We start from the raw sequence: 24,524 nt of genomic DNA on the forward strand, positions 1-24,524 counted from the left end.
GATTCAACATCAGCTTTCTTATCCTTATTCTCCTCAGCAAAATGGTATTGCTGAAAGGAAACATAGGCAAATTGTAGAGAGTGGCTTATCTATGCTTCACCACTCTAATCTTCCTCTCTCATATTGGTCCTATGCATTTAGTACTATTGTTTACCTTATTAATAAAATTCCTTCTTCTGTTTTGAATTTCATCTCTTCATGGGAAAAGTTGTATGATCATAAACCTTCTTTTACTGCCTTGAAAACATTTGGTTGTGCTTGTTATCCTCTTTTGAAGCCTTACAATTCTCATAAATTTGATTCTAAATCTAGGCAATGTATTTTTCTTGGTTACCCTCCTCAATCAAAGGGTTATATCTGCTTGGATGTCTTGTCAGGCAAGATTTACATTTCTTGTTATTGTGTGTTTGATGAGTCTATATATCCTCATTATCCTATTCCTAGTTTTGTGCAACCTGCTTCCACTTTTTCTTATTCTTCTCCTTTCTTTAATGTATGGCTATCCACTTTACTTCCTTGCTCATTTCTTCCTATTTCTAGTGCTACTGTCCCTATTGATACTCAGATTGTTTCTTCTACCTTTGTACCTCCTAATCCCACTGATCTTATTCCTATCCAGTCTGTTTCAGCTCCTAGTGCTACAGTTAGTCCTACTGCTCTTGTTACTGATTCTATCTCTACTTCCATTGTTCATACTCAAGAGCTGGTTCCTTATTCTACTGTCACTCCTAGTCCATCCACAAATACACATCCTATGCGTACCAGGTCTAAGAATGGCATTTTCAAGCCTAAGGCCTATGCTGTTCAGACTGATTATAGTTGTATTGAACCTCCCTCTTATTCTGTGGCTTCTAAGTTTCCTAATTCGGTTGAGGCAATGGATTCTGAGTTTAAGAGTTTGCAGCAGCACCAAACTTGGTCTTTGGTTCCTTTACCTCCTAATAAGAATGTTGTGGGATGCCAGTGGGTGTATAAGGTTAAGAGAAACAGTGATGGTAGTATTGCTAGATTTAAAGCTAGGCTTGTTGCCAAAGGGTATTTGCAGCAATATGGTTTAGACTATGCTGAAACTTTTAGTCCTGTGGTCAAGCCTACTACTGTGAGATTGATTTTAGCTTTGGCAGTGAATTTTGGGTGGTCCTTAAGGCAATTAGATGTTTCAAATGCCTTTCTTCATGGGGTTTTACAGGAGGAAGTCTACACGAGTCAGCCACCTAGGTATAGGGATCATGCTAGACCTCATCATCTTTGCTTGTTGCACAAAGCAATTTATGGTCTTAAGCAAGCTCCTAGGACATGGTTTGACAGCTTTACCTCTCAGTTTTTTCACTTGGGTTTCCATGCTTCCTATGCAGATAGCAACTTGTTCATTCTCATTCATTCAACTCATGTAGTTTACTTACTTCTTTATATGGATGATATTATTATTACCGGAACCATGCTGCATTTGTTACTAAGATTATCAAGCAACTTGGGGTTTCTTTTACTCTCAAGGATTTAGGTCCTTTGCATTACTTCTTGGGTTTGCAAATTGAATACACTAATGGTGGACTGTTTGTGCATCAGTCTAAGTATGCCAAAGATTTATTGTCTAGGTTTCATATGTTGGATAGTAAACCTTGTTCTAATCCTTGTGCCTCTAACCATTATCATGGTCCATCTGCCAACCCTATTCTATCCAATCCCACTGCCTATAGAAGTCTGGGGCTTTGCAATACTTAACCTTTACAAGGCCAAACCTGTCTTATACAGTTCAGCAGACATGCTAGTTCATGAGTAAACCATCTCAGCATCATCTCATAGCTACTAAGAGGACTTTGAGGTATTTAAGGGGTACTCTTCACTTGGGCAATTCCCCTGTCACCTGGTCTATTAAGGAGTAGTCTGTTGTCTCTAGATCTTCAACTGAAGCTGAGTACAAATCTCTAGCTCTTACCACTGTAGAGTTGTATTGGTTAAGAATGCTTCTAAAAGACTTGGGGGTTTACTTGTTTCATCCTCCAATTTTGTCGTGTGACAATGTTTCTGCTCTTGCCTTAGCTTCTAATCCTATTTTCCATGCCAGAGCTAAATATATAGAAGTTGATTATCACTTTGTTAGAGAGAAATTTCTTAATTGAGATATGCTTATCAAATACATTTCCACTGTGGATCAATTGGCAGATCTATTTACTAAGAGCTTACCTTCTTCTCGGTTTCATGCTGCACTAGTTGCAAAGAAATCCAGAAAAGCTGCATCAGTTGTAGAAATGTAGAACTTTCCAGAAACGACATGTAGCTTATTATTAGAGATGTAAACTGTATTTAGTTTAGTAAAAGGCTAAGAGGTTCAGTTAGTTACACTAATAGTCCACGTGTTCCTAATCTATTGGACAATGAGAATTCTGTTATTGTAGAGGATTTGGTGCCTAATCTATTATGGTTAGTTAGATAAGGATGATTGTATAAAATCACCAATGATTGTAATCTATTGAATGCAATACAATTTTTTTACACTTTTTCTGTTTTCTTCTCTAGAAATCAATAGAAACTCTGTTTTCTTTCACACTCATGGTGCTATTGAGCTGCTTAGGGGTACAAATTTGATTGCGGTGGTGCTTGTGCTCTATTGCTACCAGATCGCAAACCCATGCAACAAACCCCATCATTCCTAATCTTAACCTTCAGAGCAAAACTGAAGCAATCTACCCACCTCCATTGCTTAAAGGGAGAGCACATATGAGAGAAACCCAAAATGGGATGCTTAGTATAAGTTTGTGTCCCTGTAATAGCTGCGTTTTTTCCCCCTGTTCTACTCTACCTATGTTTAAGAAGGGTAATACTTGTTTGTATATTGTTGGTTATATCAATAAAATCCTATCTTTTATCTCAAAAAAAAAAAAAAAAAGGAGAAAAGGAGAAAGAAATTATTTGAGAAATTTTGTGGTGTGGGTCGAAGATTGAAGTGTACCATTGTTGTTTTGTATGATTTGATTTTTGGGGATTTGGGTTGAAAAGAGATAGTTGATTTACAGACCTATCTTGTTGAGGAAGGGCCAACCAAAATAAGCAAACTGAGAGATGGCCATGGAGGTGGTGATCAGCAGGTCACAAAAGTTCAAGATTTTTTTTTTTTAACAAGATAGAATTCTACTTTAGAATTATCTAAGTGTATATGTGTGTGAAACTCTCTCCTGGAGACTTGAACCCCAGCTTTTGCCCCCACACCCCACAAGCACTTATACTTGTGGAGTTACCATCGCACCAAAGGTGTGCGGTGGTTTCTTTTTCATCCAAAAATTTAATTTAATTTTTTTGACATGAATTTTTTATTTTTAAAATTGCTTATGTGGCCTTTTTTTTAGTATCAATTAATTTTTATTATTATTTTAATTGCCACATGTGTGCCAATCGTGCAAAATGTTTGCCACATAGATATTTTCTGTTAGTGACTTAAAGGTAAATACCAAATTGATTGTAAGTTAAAAATGACAAGGATTAAATTAACTATTATCAAAATGTAAGGACTAAATTAACTATAACCCCAAAATATAGGGACTAAAATGGTATTTTTACCTTTTTTTTTTAGCTCTAAAAATGGATTTTGGAAATTTTCCATTACAAAGGAAAAAAAATTTTGTCAATAAATTTACAGAGTGAAGAGGAGGGTTACGGCTAAATCCAAAATTATTTTTTAAATTAAAAATAATTTTCAATAAAAAAATTAAAATAAGCAAAATAATATAATTAGAATTAAATAGTTTAAGGCATAATAAATTATGTATAATTTTTCCAATAGGTTCTCCAATAGAATTCACACAATAAAATAAAATTTGTATTGTCCTTTTAAAAAAATAAATAATTTCAATTCAAGTAATTGTTATCTATGTGGAAGCCTTTTTGTATTGCACCTAGCCGGAAAAATTCTTAGGTATTTTTGAAGTACAAAGAAATTATGCTCTTACCTCTCATATTTATGGTGTATCTCACTATAAATTTAATAAGTAGACTCCACCATAAATGAAAAAATAAAGCACTATATTCCAAACTTCGAAAGTACCTAAGAATTACCCTTTAGCAAGTGGTATTGTACTCAAGTTTTACCCAATAAATTAACTTATAGTTTTAAATGTAACAAATTAATCATAGTCCTCCATTATCTACTTATAAAAAACTAGACTCGTTACATGCACTTTGAGCTTGAAATAATACTCTTTTCTATTATTATTATTATTATTTTGTTATAATGTTTAAAAGTGATATATAAATAAGTGTTTGTATTTTTCTCTTAAAGAAAGAAGTAAGGTAATGAGTAGTAATATTTAAAATGAGATAGAGATAGTATCTTAAGTTTTAGGCTCAATGGAGAAGAGAAAGAAAAAAAGCCTAAAACTTAGGAACATTAAATTACTCTTTTAACCAGACAGTAAATTACATTTTCAACTAGTTTATGTTTTTTAAATTAAAATTATTTAACTAAAATATGGTGGTATTTCAAAGAGTTTAAAAATTTGTGAGATGTATCAAAAAAAAATTATGTGAGAATATTTTAGTACACAAAATGTTGAAACCCAAACAGAGAATCCTAATAGTATAGATAAAGTAACAAATTAAATCCTATATATATGAGTGGGGCAATGGGCACTTCATTTAAAATTAAATAAAATGAAGAGTACAAGAAATTTAAGAACCTAAAATTGTTTTCTATAAAACCAAAAAACAAAAAAAAAAAAAAAACAAAAAAAAGGGAGAAAAAAAAAGAAACACATGAACACCTAAAAAAATCCAAAACTGATGAAAAAAAAAGTATATATATATAAAGAGATAGAAAAATAGCACCTAAAAAGAAAAAACTAAACTAAACTAATGGAAAAAAGGTCGTCAAACAGGGGAAAAATTAAAGGAAAAAAATGGCAGGAAAAAAAAAAACTTCATGTTATTAATGTTGATAGTGACCAATGGACATTTTAGTCCAAATTTTTGCACTCAATTTTCTCTCCATTTTGGGGAGATTGAGTTTTGATGGGTCTGAAGAGAAAACAGCCGAATTTCACAATTTTCTCCCCATTTCCTCTTTCAACCAAACACCCATCCCACCTAATTTCTCTCATATTTTACACACTCCTTTTTCCATCTTCCCCTAAATCATCCCAACCAAATATACCCTAAACTATGGAGCAACCTAGACAGCCTCCACCAAGATCCAAGATTACATTTACAAAACAAGGGGGCTTAAAACCTAGATTGAAACTTCCAAAGATAGAGTATTTACAATAACACTTTGCACATGAGCAACATGGCTAGCTTCGCGATTAACCTAACTGAAAGAAACACTTTCATGAGAATTACATACAAGCCTAACCGAGTTACAAAATTACAAAGTTTTCAAGGAATATGGTTTGCCCAAGATTTGATGGCCTCAATGCAGATTTTGAAATCTCTCAATAACTAATCTCTAGGTTAAATTGCTAGTTGTTAATTGGAGAGCCCAAAGGATGGTATTAGCCTTTGCTTGAACAGAGACGATGGTGTATACTTTCTTTGAACATGCAAACACCAAGTCCCTCTCCAATGACCAATCCCTGGCTACCACAGCCATGCGAGAAAAATTATCAACATTTGCATCACAATAAATTATGAAATTTGTTGTGAAATTGATGTTAAATTGTTCCGAACATAGCAATTCTCATGTTCAAAGGCAGATTTACTTTTATAATATTATGGAACCGGCTTTAGATTGAATGCATAGGAGCACTAGTTCTATTCAGAGTTTAGGAGGGAGAAACCAAATCAAATGTGCACACTCGCTTCCAAAACCAAATTACAACTGCTTGAAGTATCTAGTCATTTTGCAAAATAAGTTTCCTGAAGAATCATAAAAGGCACCATAATAATGAAGACAAACATTTAGAAATTTAAAAGAATAATAATCTAATATATATCTTATCCCCCAGTACTCGAGTTACAGTTAAACTACAGGGGCCCACAAAAGGTGATTAATCAGCATTCTTTCCCCCATTTCGCTTGGGAAGGAAAATATTTCCATCTCCCCAAGGTCCGACGTCTCTCCATTACACAAGTTTTTTAGCAGAAATAAAATGAAAGAGTTTATTATTTAACAGCACATATTACATTACTGAAACTGTTTCACAGTTTCAGACTTCCCGTCAAATTCCATTATTTGATGTCAACTTTGTTCAGGTGCCAGGATTAGCCCATAATTCAGAACAGCTACAGGCTCAGTTTGCAACTTTGATTGTGGCGAACATGAATTCATCCTTGAGTTCAGCCCCTATAGTGTTGATGTTGTGTTCTCTACAGTTGCCACAACAGTCAACTAATTGACATTCACAGCTCAAAAAATTTGGAGGATCGCAATGCTAGTAGAGAATCCACTTGCAGTGGATGAGAAAACCAGATTTTGCAGGACATTCCAGAGATAAAAGCATGAAAAAAATTTCTATCTACTCCATGGAGACCCACCAACATAATGGCCATAACCATTGGAGCTCCTACCAACAACAGAATGAGACGAATCACGGTTATGCCTCCAACGCTTCTTCTTCACCCCTTTCTCTTTCCTTGAGCCATTTTCTTCATGTCTGACCTTCCCCAATTCACCCCCATTCTCTTTTGCCTTCTTATTAGTCTTCTCTTTTGAAGAAGCTTTCCTCTTCTTTCCTGAGGAACGTGAACTTTCCCCAGCCATGTAATTTCCCCGTGGCAGCGGTTCTTCTTCATCACCTAATTGCCAATTGCACAAAATCTCTTGCTGCTCTCCATATTGGTGTTGTAATGGCTCACCAGCTCCAGGAAGCAGACTGTTAAAGGTTACATCCCCATTAGACCCTCCTTTGCGCTCCAGCAAGACAGGGTCTGGTCTAATTATAGTACCAAGAACGCTTCTGTTAGGGCCTAGGTCCATGATGATCTTAGGATTTGTCAATGTTGTGAAAGCCATTGCAAAAGCCGATCGAATCTGTGACAGAGGTTTTCAATCAGAATCTTGATATGCCAATTTTATATTAATTTTTTTTTTCCTTTTCTTCTATTCTATCTGTTGGTGTACATGTATATATGTACGTGCCTGTGTGTGTATTGTCCAACTTAAAGCCCCAGTAATAGATCATAAAACAGAAGGTATAAAAAAAAAAGGAATAAAATGACTGTAGGAAACAAATCAATTAGATGGGGTTTCCTTAGTTACATGCCCTAATAGTTAAGCCTTGGGAAAAGAGATTAAAATACAGGATTTCCATATCCAACAGATCATATTTAGTCCAACTATGAGCATTCACAGCAAGGGAGCTAAAAAATTTAGCTTTTACCAACTCAAAAACCTACATTTATTTTAGCAATAAACTTAACAATTCACCCAACATCAAAACTTCTATTTTAACATCTACCACATTAAAATAATAGAAACAAACTAATAAAATAAATATAATAATCAATCTCAACAACCCACTCCACAACCCACAGACACCCACCCCACCGTCGGCCCACCAGCCACAACTACTTCCACCACCTCCCACCGTCGGTCCACCAGCCACAACCACAAACCCCAGCAGCTGAAAAAAAAAAAAAAAAAAAAAAAACAGAATCCAGCACCAACACAGCACAGCCACCACCAACAAACCCACAGCCACCGCAAAACAAACCCACAGAACACCGCAAAACAAACCCACAGCCACAAATCACAAATTGGACCCACAAATCACAAATCAAACCCACGCTGCCGAAACCCAAACTGATCAAACCCACACCAATCAAATCACAGATCAAACCCACCAAACCCAATCCAGCAACCCATACACCGAAACCACACACCGATCTCAACCCTGAAACCGACACACACCAATCTCAACCCCACCGCATGCCCACGCCGCACACTGATTTCTAACCCATTTATCACTGCTGAGAGAGATGTGAGAAAGGAAAGAGATTGAGAAGCAGAGAGGTGAGAAAGGAAAGAGTTGCGTGAGAGAGAGAGAGCATGTGGGATCATCTGTGCATTTGTGGGATTAAAAAATTGTTTTTTCTTATACCTTCCAGCTACAGTGGGCTGTTATCTTTACCAGCCCACTGTAGCAATCAGTTAAAAATATTTAGCTTTACCTTCCTTGCTGTAGTGTGAGTTCTCTAAGATGCTTATCATTATATGTCCACGTGAACAAAAGAGGCCAATTACGTTTTCAAGTTTCCTGCAACTTGCAGGTGGATGCCTGCTATATGAACTGTGGTGGGACCAAGGGGGTGGTTTGTTTTTTAAGTGTCAAGTTTGGATTTGCAAAGGTCCTTTGTGGGAATCACATTAATGCTATTCTACCTAGTCATTCCAATTTTTTTAGCTATCTGGCTGACTCAACACAATTAAACATACAAGAAGACTGCAAACTGTCAAAAGAAAATTGGACGAGAAGATGCACTTATGGCTTTTGCCCAAGGCTTCAAGTGGTGCTAACCAACATATCTCCTCACCTCCCAGGGGACAAGTGACGCAGGACAACCAGAACAAAATTAAAACAACTGAAAAATAAAGGATATGACTTAGGAGTCAGCACCTAGGCCTTGCTTGGAGTCAACACTAAGTGGAAAAACCACTAGGAGTCAGCACTAAGTGGGAAAACCACTAGGAGTCAGCACCTAGGTAGGCCTGAAGTCAGCACCGACCAAAAAAAAAAAGGCTAAACGGCCATTTTTTTTCATTCATCAAAATATCAACTATCCCCTCAAGGAGTATAATAAGTTGCTTATAAAGGATTGCTAAACCCTAGTTCTAATTGGCTAAGAAACCCTAATTGTCTTATTACAAAAATAACCTTGCTCCCAAATTAAAATATTAATAGCCTAATAAACTACTAGGACCTAAAACATAAAAATACAATTGACTTGCAAACATAAATAATATTAAATAATAATTTTCTTGCATCTCCCGCACCATTCTCCTCTGGTTGGAGAAAACTCGACCTCGAGTTCTAAAGCATTGAAGGATTAGGATGCTGACAAGTAACACTTGCTTCTAGTCTGGAATCACTTTAGGGAGCATAGAGAAAAGAAAAACCTTGAATTCCACCATGTCAAACTCTTCTGGAATAACAAAATCAATGTGTGGAATCAACATAATCTTATCTTGAACCAGTGGAAGCACTATGTTATCCACTTTCTCCACTTTGGCAAACTGTTTGTCTTCATGCACCATGGAAGGCTGATCAAAAGTAGATTCATTAACTTCCAATATCACATCATGGGCACCCTCCAACATAATACTCTCTGTAGACACCATCCCTTCACCTTGCTGCTCTTCAATAGATTCATTTCCTTGCACGCATGTTAAAGCAACACTTGTCGAGGCATATATGTTTGTGTCAACATTAGGCTTTGGTGTTGCTTGAGGATTCTCCACAACCAAGATATCATCATCAATGTTGTCTTCTATGGGGGCAGCGATAATTTCATTGTGATCAATTATCCTTGGTTTCCCTATTGAATCAATTTGAGGCGTCATTTGCTTCATCTGAGCAATTATGTCTTGAATATTTTTCCTGATCTTTCTAGATGACTCCTTTAATTCCTTGGTAGATTGTTCAAAAATGCACTGAGGACATGAAATGGAATGAGAATTTATCGTATGTGCTTCAACTTGAAAAGTACCACACTGAGATTGGGGTAGATACTTGGCTCGAAAATACGGTGACAAATACTCATCACAAAGCTTTTCTTTCATATCTTCCCACACACTAATGGCAGGTTCATAGTTTAGATAGCAGAAATATTCAAACTTTTCCCAAAACATTTGTGCTCCACCTCTTAACTTCAACTTTGCATACCTAACCTTTTTGTTATCTGCCCAATTTGTTTCTTCAAAGAATTGCTCCATCCCATTCATCCAGTAGACAAAATCTCGTGGATTAGTTTTACAACCATCAAAATAAGGTGCTTCGGATAGTACCATAATTCTCTAAAATAGTGCTTCAACAAATAGTTGGAAGTTGGAACAAGAAACTGAGTTGTTGGGATGGTCTTTGGACAGATCATTGGAGTAGGCTCTGAAGACTATTCTCTCAAATAGTTGCTGGGACCGGCTGGTTGACAGGTTTGGATTTCGTGGGCTGGGTTTTTTTTTTTTTTTTTTTTCAAAATAAGAAATTACACTGTGCTATGGACTTGAGACATTACAGGCTTTAAAATAAACTCAAAACGTCAGACTCTAAAAGAACTCAACTCGCATACTTAAAAAAAAAAAAAAAAAAAAAAAAAAAAAAAAAAAAAAACAAGAAAGACCACAGAAACTAAAAGAGAGCAGAATCTCTAGAAGAAAATTTTGCTCGGCAATGGGCTCGCAGCGCTAGGGACCAACGACTGTGGCGGCGCAAAGACGAGGAAGACAGCGGCAGCTCGAATCGTGGAGGAGTGGCGGCTGCTGTCTCGGGTCTTGGCATCGGTGTGTGTCGGCGTCCTCAGCGGCGGTGGTTGAGGGTGATAATGGGTTCAGCAGCTGGTGGCTGTTGGATTTTGGGGCGGTGGGTGTTGATCCTGTGGGTTTTGGGGGCTGGTGGTTGATGGGTTGCCGTCTTTTTTTTCTTTTTTTTTTGTGTGGTTTGTGGGTTGTGGGGGCTGGCTTTTCTGGCAGTAGGTGTGGTGCTTCAACAGTGGCCAAGATTGACAGATGGGGCTTGTTGGATTTTTTGGGTCAAAGGGATTCGGTTGTCTTCTGGTGGCTTGATACGTGTGGGTACTGAGAGATGGTTTTTTTGATGTTGGTTTGGCAGAGATGTTGTGAAGGGATTTTGAAGGTGGTGTGGTGGCTGGATTTCTGGTGGTGGAAAACATACGATGAAAGCTTTTTTTTTTTTGGGTTCTGGATTGACTGCAATGATGGTTCAAACGGATCGGAGTTTGCTCTGATACCAAAATTGACACAGGACAACCAGAACAAAATTAAAACAACTGAAAAATAAAGGATATGACCTAGGAGTCAGCACCTAGGCCTTGCTTGGAGTCAGCACCAAGCGGGAAAACCACTAGGAGTCAGCACCTAGGTAGGCCTAAAGTCAGCACCAGACCAAAAAAAAAAAAAGGCTAAATGGCCATTTTTTTTCATTCATCAAAATATCAACTATCCCCTCAAGGAGTACAATAAGTTGCTTATAAAGGATTGCTAAACCCTAGTTCTAATTGGCTAGGAAACCCTAATTGCCTTATTACAAAAATAACCTTGCTTCCAAATTAAAATAGTAATAGCCTAATAAACTACTAGGACCTAGAACATAAAAATACAATTGACTTGCAAACATAAATAATATTAAATAATAATTTTCTTGCATCTCCCGCACCACCAGGGCTCTATGGCAAAGAGCAATATACATGACCAAGGAAGTTCACAGTCTGAAGATGTGCCCATACACAAACTTTTTTTGTTTCTTTTTATTGGTAAATTACAACCCAATGACAATGTGTTTTGAACCCATGACCTAACCCTTCAACTAATTATTAGAGCATTCACAATGAACTCAAAAAGCCAAAAATTTCCGGATTTTGATCAGCCAAACCCATTTTTCAGTCTCCAACCAACTTTAGCAACTCAATAGATTATTGAAAAGCTAAAGTAACTCAACAGCATTGTTCAGTACTGTAACTTTGCTAAATAATTTTCCACCCATTTTCTATTTCCTTCAAGAGAAAGATCTCTCTCTCTCTCTCTCACCCATTTAGGTTCTCTCTCCATATTAATCAAGCGCCACTACAAGGAGCACCGCCACTGCATGCTCGAGGCGCAGCTCGCCGCTGAAGCCACCAGTGTCAATGATGGATTGAAATGGCACTTTGACGATTATGAAGACAACAATGCCAATGGCTTAGAAGCCACAGCTGCTGCCAAGAATGGCAAGGCAAGCTGAAGGTGACCGTGGTTGAAGCTGCAGCAGGGATTGAGGATTTGGGAGCAGTGCATGTGACTGTGGTTGAAGCTGGCCTTTCTCTCTGAGTTCCAGGGGGGTTTGCTTGAAGGTGGAAAAAAAAGGGCTTGGACGAATCTATATAGTATTTGGGTGAATTTGTGTAGCTAAGATTCTTGAGTTTTGGTCTTTCTTTGGAGCTTTTGTATTTGATTAGTAAATGGATTCAATGATTTGTGTTTAAGTTTTGTATTTTGGAATTTTGGGATGAGATTCCATGGATGTAGCCGGTGAAGAAAATTGTGGATATGTGAATAATATTACTTTTTGGTAAAGAAAGAATAAAAAATAATATTTAATAGTATAGATAAATAATAGAGTTTGTTGGGAGTGTTTTTAAAAAGGTAGGTAGATAAAGTAGAAAAAAATGAATTTAATGAAAAAATTTAGCTAGAAACTTGTTTAGTTCATTTGGAATGCTCTTACAAAAGAGGCATCAGTTGAGCTATAGCTCATTGGCTACACACAACAGAAACACAGTAAATTTAAGTACTCCCACCAATCCACAACTTTTGGAAAAATTACACAAGGAGACTGAATGCAAGCTAACATTGAAATAATCATATAAAACCCAGTGAGACCTTGAGATTTGTTGTGCTATTTTTCTCCTATATACATAGAGAAATTTTCAGATTGCCTAAAATATTTGTGGTAAGAGAACTAGAATCCTACCCTGAGATTAGATCTTATGCTAATACAACTGAAAACAGGCTGTACGTTAAACAACAAAATTTTTATTTAATGCACTCAGCTGCAAAAGCACCAGGAATACCACATGAAATTGAGTAAGCCAAAGAAGAAGGCATTAACGATTTGTGGAACAAACCTGGAAGTAGTTAAAGGAGTTCTTCCCAATATCATTCTCAGGTGCCTACATTTCAAAAGAGATTAAATTCCAGTCAATTAAACTACAGAGGTAAAAAAATGGAATCTATACAACAAGGGCCATATCTAGTTTTTTATTTAATAGTTGTTCTGAACCCCATTACAGTATTTTGCAACAAGATACAGAAACGCAAGACCATCATTGCACTGAAGAAGCAAAATGACTCAAATTATTCTTTGCTAGTCAAACGCACTCCTTTGGGGAAAAAAGTGTAAAATTCGGGCTGACGTGAACCCAGTTTTTCCTGAGGTCTGTTCAGGAAATTCAAACAAGCATTAGGGCATAACCACCCAATCTACCAAAAGCAGTGAAACCTCAAATCAAGAAAAATCACAATGATGCACAGTCCTTTATTTGGCTATGCTTTTTGACTTCCCAAATAGCCCTTGCATTATTAACATAAACAAATCAGAATCTGCATAACAACCTGTGGGTCCTCAATTGCAAGGAGAAATGGCCGTCCTTTATTTGTAAACCTAATCAAAGAGAGGAAAAATTCAAATACTTATTAATATTGTTGCCATTGTAACTTGAGAAGGAATATAAAACACCCTTCACCATGAAAGCCCTTTCTTATTCAATTTACCCTTTGTTACTCTTCAAGAAAAAGGTTTCTGCCCCTTTGCAAGATACACCAACATCTGAAGTGTTCAATTTGCGTCCATAGAAATCAAAAAAGTGTACCTAGTTTCCAATGAAAAATATACATATGAGAAAATAGAAATGCACAAGGTTTCACTTTTCTTTTCCTTGTTTTTTTTTTTTTTTTTGGATGTCCCCAAAAGGCTAAAATGAAGGTCCAATCTACAAAATATAAACCATGGGTATGATATACAAAAAAGCAATCCATCTGAGGACCTAAAATACATTTTTCACATAGCAAATACAAGTAACTGTAGCAGCCCAAACTAGTTAGGATAAGGGCAAACTGAGCTAACTTGAGCACACAACACAAGAACAGGACCCCGAAAAATAAAAGACGAATATAAAAATAGCTTCTCTAGAAATACATACCAAAAGGATTCCCAAGTTGTGTTCTGGAGCAGCTTGGGACTTGGGGAGAGACTATAGCACAAAATGTAGATTTAGTCAAAACAACAGCATAATTAATTAGGGGTAAAAAAATAAAAGGCATTTTATGAAATATCATAGTGCTGAACATTAAATAGGAATTAAGACTTCACGAGGGAACAGTGCATATAATGGTTTTCCTCTATGGCATGATATAGGCCAAAAACATAATTCATTTGGGGGAGGGAAGGGGAGGACAGATAAAGATACACATGGAAAGGCATTTGATGAAATTGCATAATTCTGAGCACTAGAAAGCAATTTCTATTGCACAATACCTATAATACTTTTTTCTGCCCTGGGGGAAGAGAGAATGGTGTGGGGTGAGGAGTGCATTTCCAAAAACGGAACAGGTAAATCATATGCAGCACAACTCAGCAGAAACAAGATGACAATGAATGTACAGAATTGTAAATAGCAAAGGTTCTTGATAACAGTTCTTAAATGTTGTCCATGCATCTCACAAATCAAGCTAATAGTTGTAAATAGCATGCTTTCAAAGCTACAATATTATTGAACATTTTAATGCAAATTTTGGATGAACTCACCTGCAACATTGCCATGAGCATAGCAAGGAGTGCATAAGAACCTATTCCTCCAGAATATACCTGAACACTTAAGAGGACTCTTAACATGGGTAGACTAGAAAGGAAGGTCATTTTGACCCCAAAAAATAAATGATATTACGCTCCATTTGTTTTCTTGTGTTTGTCTGCGACTTTAAAAATGATCCCAGGCCCTTTTTGTTATTTTCCGTTCACAGAAATTCATTGATATCATGTAGGCATGGTAGTGGCAAAGGTGGTGGTGGTTACAATGGTGGCAGTAACAGCGGGTGGTGGCGACAAGTTGGTGTGGTGGTGATAATGGTTGCAGTGACACTTGTGCCAATAGTGGTAATGGAGGCGGCACTAAGGAATGGAGGGGGGGTATGGGCACAAATGGATGGCAGAAAACACTGTCTATTGATTAAGATTTTATGTCATGCCAAACACCAGAAAATGCAAACATTTTCAGGAAAATGTTTTCCACCAAACAAATGGAGCGTTACAATTACAAGACAACAGTAGAAAATCATACCTCATTCAGTTCCCGTTGTTGTAAAAATACTTTCAAGATCAAACACAACGGCCTTAACGGAGGACACTTTGACAAGGCATCCTAGATCAAACACAACGGAAAACAGCCACAAGCGTGTGTTATATTTTCCAAAATAACATACTTCATGAGCACTGGCTTCTATAAAAGAATACCAAGTGACCTCATAATAAACATAGCATCGCTAATTGCAATTAAGAATGGATGTTAGGACTGAAGATGTCACATAATGCAACCAACCTTAATAAATACAGCAGCTAAAGGTCCATTTTGCACATCAAAACTGCAGACCAAGAGAGAATTGATTTAAAATCATCATGATTGCAAATTTCTAGTAAAACCTGTCATTATAAGATGAGTACAATGGGAAATATGGTGAATATGCTTTATACCGCAGTCTCATTGTTATTCAAAATCATTAGTAGATTTTTACAATTAATGCAAATTACCCTACTTAAAGCTCATAACAGTTGCTTCCATTTGATACTTCTCAAATCTCTTTCAGCTAAAAGTCCAAAAATATATTTTTCTCCTTTCTTTTATCTACACAAATAATTAAATTCAAATAATAGAATAACATGAGTAGAAGTAGTAGAGAATGATTAGGGAGACTACAAAGTATGGTTTTAGATAGGATATAATGGCAAAAAATACCACATATGGCTAACCCTGTTTAGTTGATGAAGATTAATAGCTGGCCACAATTTGATCAGAATTTAGGCTTTAGATAAGTAGAGTTGTAATTAAATTCATATGTCCGCATGTAATTAGTTATAATTTAGTGATAGAAGATTTTATTTATTAGAAATTCATCTATGTTAATAGATTTCTCTTTCCTATGATTCATGGCTTCAAAGTTGTATCCTGTTTTAAGTCCCTCCCTCAACAACGCAATGATATCCCCGCCAAAACTTAAACACACGAGAAAATTCTGCAATACATAAAATAATAATAAACAAATAAATAACCTGACCAGTAGCTAAAATTTGGTTTAAGAAAAAAATTTGTGTCAAGCAGAACGAAAAATTATGATCAAATATGACACAAGTATAAAACCTTAATTCGGACTTATCCAAAAAAAAAAACCCTTAATTTGGAAAGAAGCATATAAAATATACAATGCTTTACTTATCAAAAAAAAAAGTGCACACACACACACACACACACACAAACACACTATGCTTTAACTAAAACTTAAAACAATTCATTTACAATCAGCACTAGTATAAAACCCCAATTAAACAGCCAACCCCAAATATGAAGCAATTATCATGTGTAACATATTGGAAATTCAACTCCAACGCAAAAGGTAGACAGAAAAACCTTATATCAAATGCGACACCACTTTTCTTTTCAACAAATTTGACAATTGGCACACGAGCCTTCCCAATAACCTGAGAAATTTAGCGAACATTTTAAATAATAAACTTTCATACTAAAGTAACCAAAAACATTCCAATCATCACAAATCACACCTGTATATTTTTTGCCAGGCCCCTCTGTGACAATGCCCTAGAAAGAGCCACCAAACCTTTTTGTGGGATTTGAAGACCTGACCCCAGAATCACAACCTACAAGAGATAGCATCCAGGGAAATGTCTAAATTTTGTTGACAAGTTACAAGCGTTCATTGTCCATATATAGATAATACTTCAATATCCTGATACATAGTTTAATTCAGCTTGCGAACCAGCAAAAGAAAATTTGTAAAAGTCAACCATTTAATGTTAAGACATTAACAAGGTGCATAGAAAATGACTTCATATCTTTCAAAGAAAAATAGATTCTAGGTTAAAAGCTACTAAAAGGTGTTGAGATCCAAGAGCAACCAGTATTGGCTATGGAATAGCACATGGAAAGTATGAGCTCCACCACAGGTCAAGGTGTTTTGAAGGGAAGGGAAATGTTAGGAACCCCTATAAATATATAGATAATAATTGTTGTAATATTGCATTTAGTTAGTTGGTTAGTTACAATTCCAAATGTTAATCACATTTAACACATGTTGAAATTATTAATACACATGGGGAATAATAGGACCATTAGGATAAGGCCAAGTGGGCCAATAGAATAGTTTTATAGTTCTATAAATACCTACTTGTAATCATATTTCCATCATGGAAGAATAAACCAATTTCTTAGTGCATTAATGCATCTTTCTCTCTTAACCTCTTTCTTTCTCTATGGAGGGTGACTACCTCGAATTAAGTCAATTTCCCCACAATTCTCATCAATTCCACTATAATTCCTATCCATCCCCATTAGAAACCACCGAGTTCCTAACAGTTTGGAAGCCAGTTCCGTTGTGCACATTTTTAGAAAAATGAAAAGGCATACTTTTAAGGAAAAGGAGCATTTGGCAGTGCAGCATAGATTTTTGCCCCCCAGCCCCCTTTATGAGTCGATGTTGACTTCTACATCTTATACCACCTCCAATCTTATTGACTTCCCAACTGATTTGAACTTTAGTTAAAACTATTGATTTTTTTTTTTTTTTCTCTTTTTACATTTTGGCTCTTCCTTTTATACTTTTGTTGATTGCATACCTTTTAGTAATTTCTTTTAATGAAATGACATAATTATCAACAACAAAAAAAGACTTTAATAATGAGACTGTTCACACTTTCAAGTAGAAGCAATGCGGCTCATTGACTATATTTTCCAAAATCTGTTCTCAAAAACTTGTTTTCAAGAATGAGAACAGGAGTGTTTCCTCTCTTTTTTTATACCATAAGTTTTTTTTTGTAAAGATGCAACATAAAAACATATTTTTGAAAATAAAGCAATGAAAATTTGTTTGGATAATGCCAATTTAAACAAATAAAAACTAAATGAGCGAGGTGTAGACACAAGATATAGGCCTCCAATTAGGCAAAACTATGAATGACGCCTGCCATTAATTGGAGTTAAGAGCATTGGTATCAGCTACCCTAACATAGGTAAGGGAGCAATTTATGGAGAAAACTAAAAAAAAAAAAACCTCCCATCAGCCTCTCTTATCAGTTCCCCATTTTAGACTTTTGCGACAGTTTGGGGGGGAGGGAGGTCTGTATGTGAACTTAAGAGGCTGATCAAGTTAGTTGAATCAGAGTCTCAATATTACGATTTAGTCATTAGGTAGACTTCCTTTTATTTACAATTTTGCCATAAATGAAGCAGTGTTTTCAGTCTGTTCTCCATGTTTTCAATGTAATCTGAGAACAATGAGGTAGAAAACAGCTCATAAAATCTTTTTGTTGTTCTCATAAAACAAGGATTTTGAGTTACATTGCCCAAAAAAAAGAAAAAGAAAAGAAAAGAAAAGAAAGTCTTTTGAGACCAATCCAACCGGCACAACTACTTTCAGCTTGTGAGCTACTAAAGGCAATCTAATATTTAATTTAAGCTGAATTGTAATGTACAAGTAGCCAGATTAGGGATTCAAAATAGAGAAAAATGGTGGTACCAAAAATAAAACAGAGAAAAATAAATCAGATGCCAGAGTAGCTGGGACCTTTATTAAGTACAAAAAAATGCCTCACAGAACATTACATCTTACAAGCATGGAACTTAAAAATTCTATGAAGGTACTTGTTAATTAGAGATAAGAGGAACAGCGTACTTACATCAATATCACTAGATGGAAGATAGAGCCCTGTCTTGAATGATCCAAAAACTTCTACCTAAAAAGCAACAATCATAACACAACATTGCAACATTTCAATCTTCTATATAATTGAAAAGTTTGAAATTGAAGAGAGAGACAGAGAGCCAATCACACCTTCGAGTGGGGCCATATATGTTTGACAACATCAAAGACACGTTCTACTGCTGTATTACGAGCAGCTTGCTCTTCTGGAGTTGGAGATAGAAAGTCACAAAAATCCACAATCTCTGTAATATCAACCAACAGCAGTTAAGTTACAGAACCATTTACAATGTCAGAACATAAACAACCGGACTTTTGAGGATTTAGAGAGAAGCTTGCATGATCTCAAATTATTTTTCTTTAAAACTTTTTTGGATTGGATATCAGTTTTCCATAGTAATTCCATATGTTCAGTTAGTGATTTGATAGATCTATGTAATTTGAGTGATTGATTGTATTGTCCCCAATTGTATACTCCATGTATTATACTTGGGTGACTATTTTTGTGACATTAATAAAACTTCATTATTTATTTATTTTTTAAAAAATAGCATAACAAAAGCTCCTTTTCTTTAATTGGTAAGCTACAGACGCACCCCAATGGGGGTTGAACCCACAACCTTGCCCTCCACCTAGAACTCGTAGCAAGAGGAGGTGCTAATTGAGCTATAGCTCATTGGCATAGCAAAAGCTAAAACATTCCAAACTGGAACTCAAAAGGCTTATATCATTCTACATAATCTAGTGTTAAACTTAATGCAACATTAATACCGATGCTCTCTCTCTCTCATTGGCCCAAAAGGCATGTATATGCAGATGGTTGAACACTGTATCATCAAATTACAAACCTGCATACAAATATTACGCACAAAGATAATAATATATGCAAGTTCTTCAACATTTTTAGTTTATAATCTATATCCACGTGTATGACCTGTCATTAATATTTGACTGACACAGCAATCATCAATACTTTAAGAGAGCAAAGTTCCAACAAATAATATATTTTCAGAGTAGCTTTCACTTTCAACTTTATCAATCCCTCACTCGTACTAGAACCCAATAAGAAAAAATAAAATTAAACATGCAATGCTTAGAAGTAACCAATAGAGCTAACCACCAACTGGGATTCACTCAAAATTAGTCAAAAACTCAATATTCAAAAAAAAAAAAAAAAAGTTAAAATTTTCCCATAAAAAAAAGGACTAATTTTGGTGAAACTAGGCAAAACCCAAATCTTATAAAGCACAAAAAACACCAAATAAAATTGAAAAATACCTTTATGGAGCTTAAGCATGGGGCTTTTGAAAGTACAATTCCCACGGAACCAAGCAGTCTCGAGTCTCGGCGTGGCGGCTTCGCGAGCCGGCGTCTTCGGCTCACGCGCCGGCGTGGAAGCAATTGGCTCGGCGGCGCCACCGACATCAAGGGAGAAGAAATCCGGTGCGGCAGTCTGATGAGAATCGGGATTGAGTACAGACAGAGAGATTTCGTTGCGGAAGACGCAGTAAGGCTCGGCTTCACCGTCAGACGGTGGGGATTGGTAGGCGGTGGTGGTGGTGGTTGAGTAAGAGAGCGGACTCAGGGTTTCGTAGAGATAGGTTTGGGCTTCTGAGGTCCCCTCCTCCATTGAAGAAGAAAAAGAGAGAGAAAGAGAGAGAAGGGTTTTGGTGATGAGAGGAACTACATGCAGAAGTGAGGAGTGTAAAAGTGTGAATTTTTTGGTAGTCCTAGGTTGGCTTTCAAATTCTAACTCTATGTCTGGTCGTTTATGAGAGTTGGGGCCAGTTTAAATAATTGTGTCAAATTAAATCAGGGTTTTCTTTTTCGCTTTTTACTTTTATTAATTTTAGTGTTTACTCTTTTTTTTTGGGTATAAATTTTTAGTGTTTACTATAAATTAGCATTTATTGTCAATGTGCAATTAGGGTATGTTTCCAGAATAAGAGAGGCAAAGGTGACAGGTGACTCCCAATATTTTCTTTCAATTTTTACACATATATAAGTGTGAGGGGCTTATCAAAAAAAAAAAAAAAAAAGTGTGAGGGTGAGCAGGCCAAGTAAATGAGTTGAGCCATGGGCCACGCCCGAGGATACCTAGGAACTCGAGGATGGTCGTAAGGTTTATTAAATTTAGAGACCAACGAGCCGAGGACGAGAAAGTACAACAACAAGCTGGTGGTAGTTACCGAGGAGCCGAGCTTCCTCAGGAAAGCATTGTGGAAGGTTCGAACCTAGCCTTCTCGGGAATGCTATACAAAAGGTAATCCTTCCTTTTATGGATAAGCTTCAAGAAAGATAACCAACAACAAAAGAAGAAATATCTGGGGAGAAGACTGTTATCACCACATTAAATGTTCTGCACCTAACCAACTGATCGCATTTATGTGGAATGACTCCTGAGCAAATATATCTCAGTTCACAGCTACTCACACAGCTTCTAGGAGGTTTCTGATAGGATAAGTATCCAAGAGATCACCTACATGATCAACAAGTGGAGGGCAGAGATTGAAAAGAACAGGACCATATAAGGGAAAGGCCCTCGTGAAAAATGGGCATGTAATCTGAAAGGAAAAAAAGAAAAAAAGAAAAAAAAACACCTTGTACTTAGATAACTTGAGTAAATATAAGAGCACTTCATCCTCGGAATCGTCCGAGGAGAATTTTCCTTAACATTGTGTTTGTCTTCCTGACTTGAATATGAACAATTAAGGTCCATACTTGATTTATTGAGCTACTCTCTTATATAATCCATTCTCTAACAAATATATTGTGTTGGGCTTGTTGGGCCATCATCCACTGTTGGTGGGCTGGAGGTCAAAATCTAGTCCTTACAATTGGCGTCATTTGTGAGAATAAGAGAAGTGATTACAGTTTAAATCAACCACGGTGGGTTCTGGTACAAACCGAGAAGAATCTGTGGGATCTCAACGTGAATACCAATTTCTTAACCTTAGATGGAGGAGAGATGTGAAGTTAGTGTGCATACCACCCACACTAATAGGATTCACTCTAGAACTGGAAGCCATATTTTGCATGGAGAAGAAACTAGGAACCTCAGGTTGGAAATAAATCATCTGCGCAGAAAATTGCGTAGTAAACAACGAGAGGCATTTCCTTCAAGCACAAGGTCTAACTCAGGGGGAGATAGCGACTATAGACCAAGGTCTAGAACACCTCCAAGCGAATCTGTTTCCTTATCTTCACGGTTTGACAGGGAGGACCGATATTATCAAAAAAAGGACAAAAGCTCGATGCCTAAGAGCATGGGGAATGATGCAATGAGCAAGGCTTTACATCAAATCTCCAAATAGCCATTTACTCGTAGAATTGATAGGGCTAAGCTTCCTCATCGGTTCGCCCAACTCACTTTCACGGTGTATAATGGGAGGACCGACCCGGTTAAGCACATTAGCCATTTCTATCAGAGGATGTGATGAGAATCAACAAGCATTCAAGGATCCATTGCATGTTCCAGTTGGACCTATTACAAGAGCAAGATCCAAGAAGATCAAAGAAGCACTTAATGGGCTGATTCAAGAGATTTGGGCTGATTCTAACGCAGGACATTCCAAGCTTGGCTCAAAGGAAGCTGAAAACGTTATAAATTTAATTCAAGCTATTTAGGGTTGATCGAGTGATTTATGGCATGAATTAATGGCTGATTGACTTTCCATCTCTATATCAGTTAAGGCAGATTTTTTTCCTATTTTGGATCTGCTAATTTCAGACCAAATCAACTTTTATTTAGGGTTTTATTATTTAGTACGTTTTTTTAGATATTTTCCTTGTTTTTAGGTGCATTTAATGCTTTTTAGGTCAAATTTGATTCCTGATATGATAAGGTATCAATTAAGAGTTATTTTAGAATATATTTTCTTATTTGTCAAGTTTTATGGAGCCCTTAAATAGGCTTTGAAGTTTGTAAACGTTTTTCATAACATTATTGAATAAAAATCGGAAAAGGTGAGACTTTGCTCTCTTTTGGTTCTTCAAGAACTGTGAACTTATCAAGGATTCTTTCTTGTGGCGTTCAAACTTTATACCTTTGGTTCGTGATTCTTTATAATCATTGGGTCAAGGTCAACTTATACCTTTGGTTCGCATTTCGATTATAAACGTTGGGTCAGGGTTTCTATCAAAAATCTGAATTTTAGCTTTCTTGGGCAAGTATTCCAATATTTTTGTTGGGTCTCAAAGTGTGTCGATTGAGGTTCGCATCATTTGGTATCAGAGCACAGGTTCTAAAATCAGTTTTCTATCCCTTTATTTTTTTTGTTTCCTGTTATCATCCTATCCTATTCCTTTTGTGTTCTTCATTCATCGTTCTTTTTTTTTTTGTTGAAGTGCACTAGGTTAAAATCGTGCACCTAGCTCCCAAAAAAAAAAAAAAGGAATAGAAAAAAAAGACATCAGAAAAGAATTAGAAAAAAAAGAAAAGAAAAAAAAAATTGTTTGTAGTTTCAATTCTCTTAGACCGGAATATCGTTTTCTTTTGTCCTCTTCCTTTGATTTAGTGTTTCTGTCATATTTTCTTGCCGTTGGTATTTGTTTATACACTACAAGTTGAATTTCTTGATGAAGTTTATTAGTTTAATGAAGAACTGAAAAGACGAAGTTACGAGTGGAAAAAGGCAAGAGAGTGTGAGACTATTATCGGGAAAAAGCCAATTTAAGAGTGAAACATGAGTGAGAGTGACATAATTTGAGTGCAAACACGTGAGGGAGTGTTGTGAGGAATTATTTTTAACAATTCTCTGTTGTTTCAAAAGTATGTCTTCTAGGGGCGAAACATCAAATAGGGAACGAGGGGAGGAGTCGTCCATCATTTTGCAGGCTATGCAACAACAATTTGAATGCATGAACGTGGTGTTTAATGACATTCGAGATCGAATGGATAGGCAAGACACTGTTATTGCTACTTTGCGTGAGGAGCGTCCCCAAAGAGGCCTTAATGCTAGAAGGCAAGAAAGGCATGCGCGCATGGATGATTCTGATGACTACTACGAGGATGAGTTTGAAGATGAAGAAGATCAAGCTTCACTGAACAATGAGGGCAGGTTTGTGCAGAGGGGAGAAAGGCGTGGTAAAGGTTTCCAAAGAGATCCAAGATGGCAAGATGGGACTGATAGGAACCTAGGAACATAAAAATGAAGATACCAACATTCCAAGGGAAAAATGATCCAGAAGCATACTTGGAGTGGGAGAAGAAGGTGGAGTTAATATTTGAGTGCCACAACTACTCCGAGGAGAAAAAGGTAAAACTCGCTGTCATTGAGTTTATTGACTATGCTATTATATGGTGGGATCAACTTGTGATGAATAGAAGGAGAAACCATGAGAGACCTATTGAGAGTTGGGGGGAAATGAAGGCCATCATGAGGAGGCGGTTTGTTCCTAGTCACTATTATAGGGACTTGTATCAGAAATTACAGAGTCTTACTCAAGGCTATAGGAGCGTGGATGACTACCACAAGGAGATGGAGATTGCCATGATTTGGGCAAATGTAGAGGAGGATAGAGAAGCTACCATGGCAAGGTTTCTGAATGGGCTGAATCGGGACATTGCCAACGTGGTGGAGTTGTAGCACTACGTGGAGTAGGAGGACATGGTCCACATAGCAATAAAGGTGGAATGACAGCTTAAAAGGAAAGGAACTCGGTCATTTCAAAATCCGGGCCCTTCTACTTCATGGAGGTCAAATGGAAGGAAAGGCGAAGGGGCTGTTTTCAAGTCCAAAGCCGAACCCCCAAAAAGGAGAGATGAAGCTCCCAGTATCAACAAAGGTAAAAATGAATCCCAGACTCGTAATCGTGATATTAAGTGTTTTCGTTGTTTAGGAGTAGGTCATATTGCTTCACAATGCCCAAATAAGAGGACCATGATCGCACGTATTGATAGAGA

General features: G+C 36.7%; 1 protein-coding gene across 1 annotated transcript; it reads right to left on the reverse strand.

The window, feature by feature from the left end:
• Positions 1–5,885: 5,885 nt before the first annotated feature.
• On the reverse strand, positions 5,886–20,376 carry LOC142640350 (uncharacterized). Its single transcript, XM_075814412.1, has 13 exons — positions 19,898–20,376; positions 18,752–18,864; positions 18,597–18,653; positions 16,467–16,562; positions 16,315–16,385; positions 15,232–15,274; positions 14,974–15,054; positions 14,442–14,501; positions 13,837–13,887; positions 13,409–13,506; positions 13,250–13,298; positions 12,763–12,807; positions 5,886–6,958 (listed from the first exon to the last, which is right to left on the reverse strand). Exons 1-13 carry the CDS (start codon positions 20,247–20,249, stop codon positions 6,440–6,442), a joined length of 1,635 nt encoding a protein of 544 aa, XP_075670527.1. The 5' UTR covers positions 20,250–20,376; the 3' UTR covers positions 5,886–6,439.
• Between the last annotated feature and the right edge of the window lie 4,148 nt (positions 20,377–24,524).

This window comes from Castanea sativa, chromosome 6 (assembly GCF_040712315.1).
Source record: "Castanea sativa cultivar Marrone di Chiusa Pesio chromosome 6, ASM4071231v1".
NCBI classification, from domain to species: Eukaryota; Viridiplantae; Streptophyta; class Magnoliopsida; order Fagales; family Fagaceae; genus Castanea; species Castanea sativa.

Bases quoted from the DNA above. Each gene is read 5' to 3' on its own strand.
- LOC142640350 (XM_075814412.1), bottom strand. From the start codon at position 20,249: ATGGAGGAGGGGACCTCAGAAGCCCAAACCTATCTCTACGAAACCCTG. The intron at 18,654-18,751 runs GTGTGATTGGCT...GTTGCTTTTTAG, and splicing joins ATATATGGCCCCACTCGAAG to GTAGAAGTTTTTGGATCATT. The intron at 16,563-18,596 runs GTAAGTACGCTG...TATCTCTTGTAG, and splicing joins TTCCATCTAGTGATATTGAT to GTTGTGATTCTGGGGTCAGG.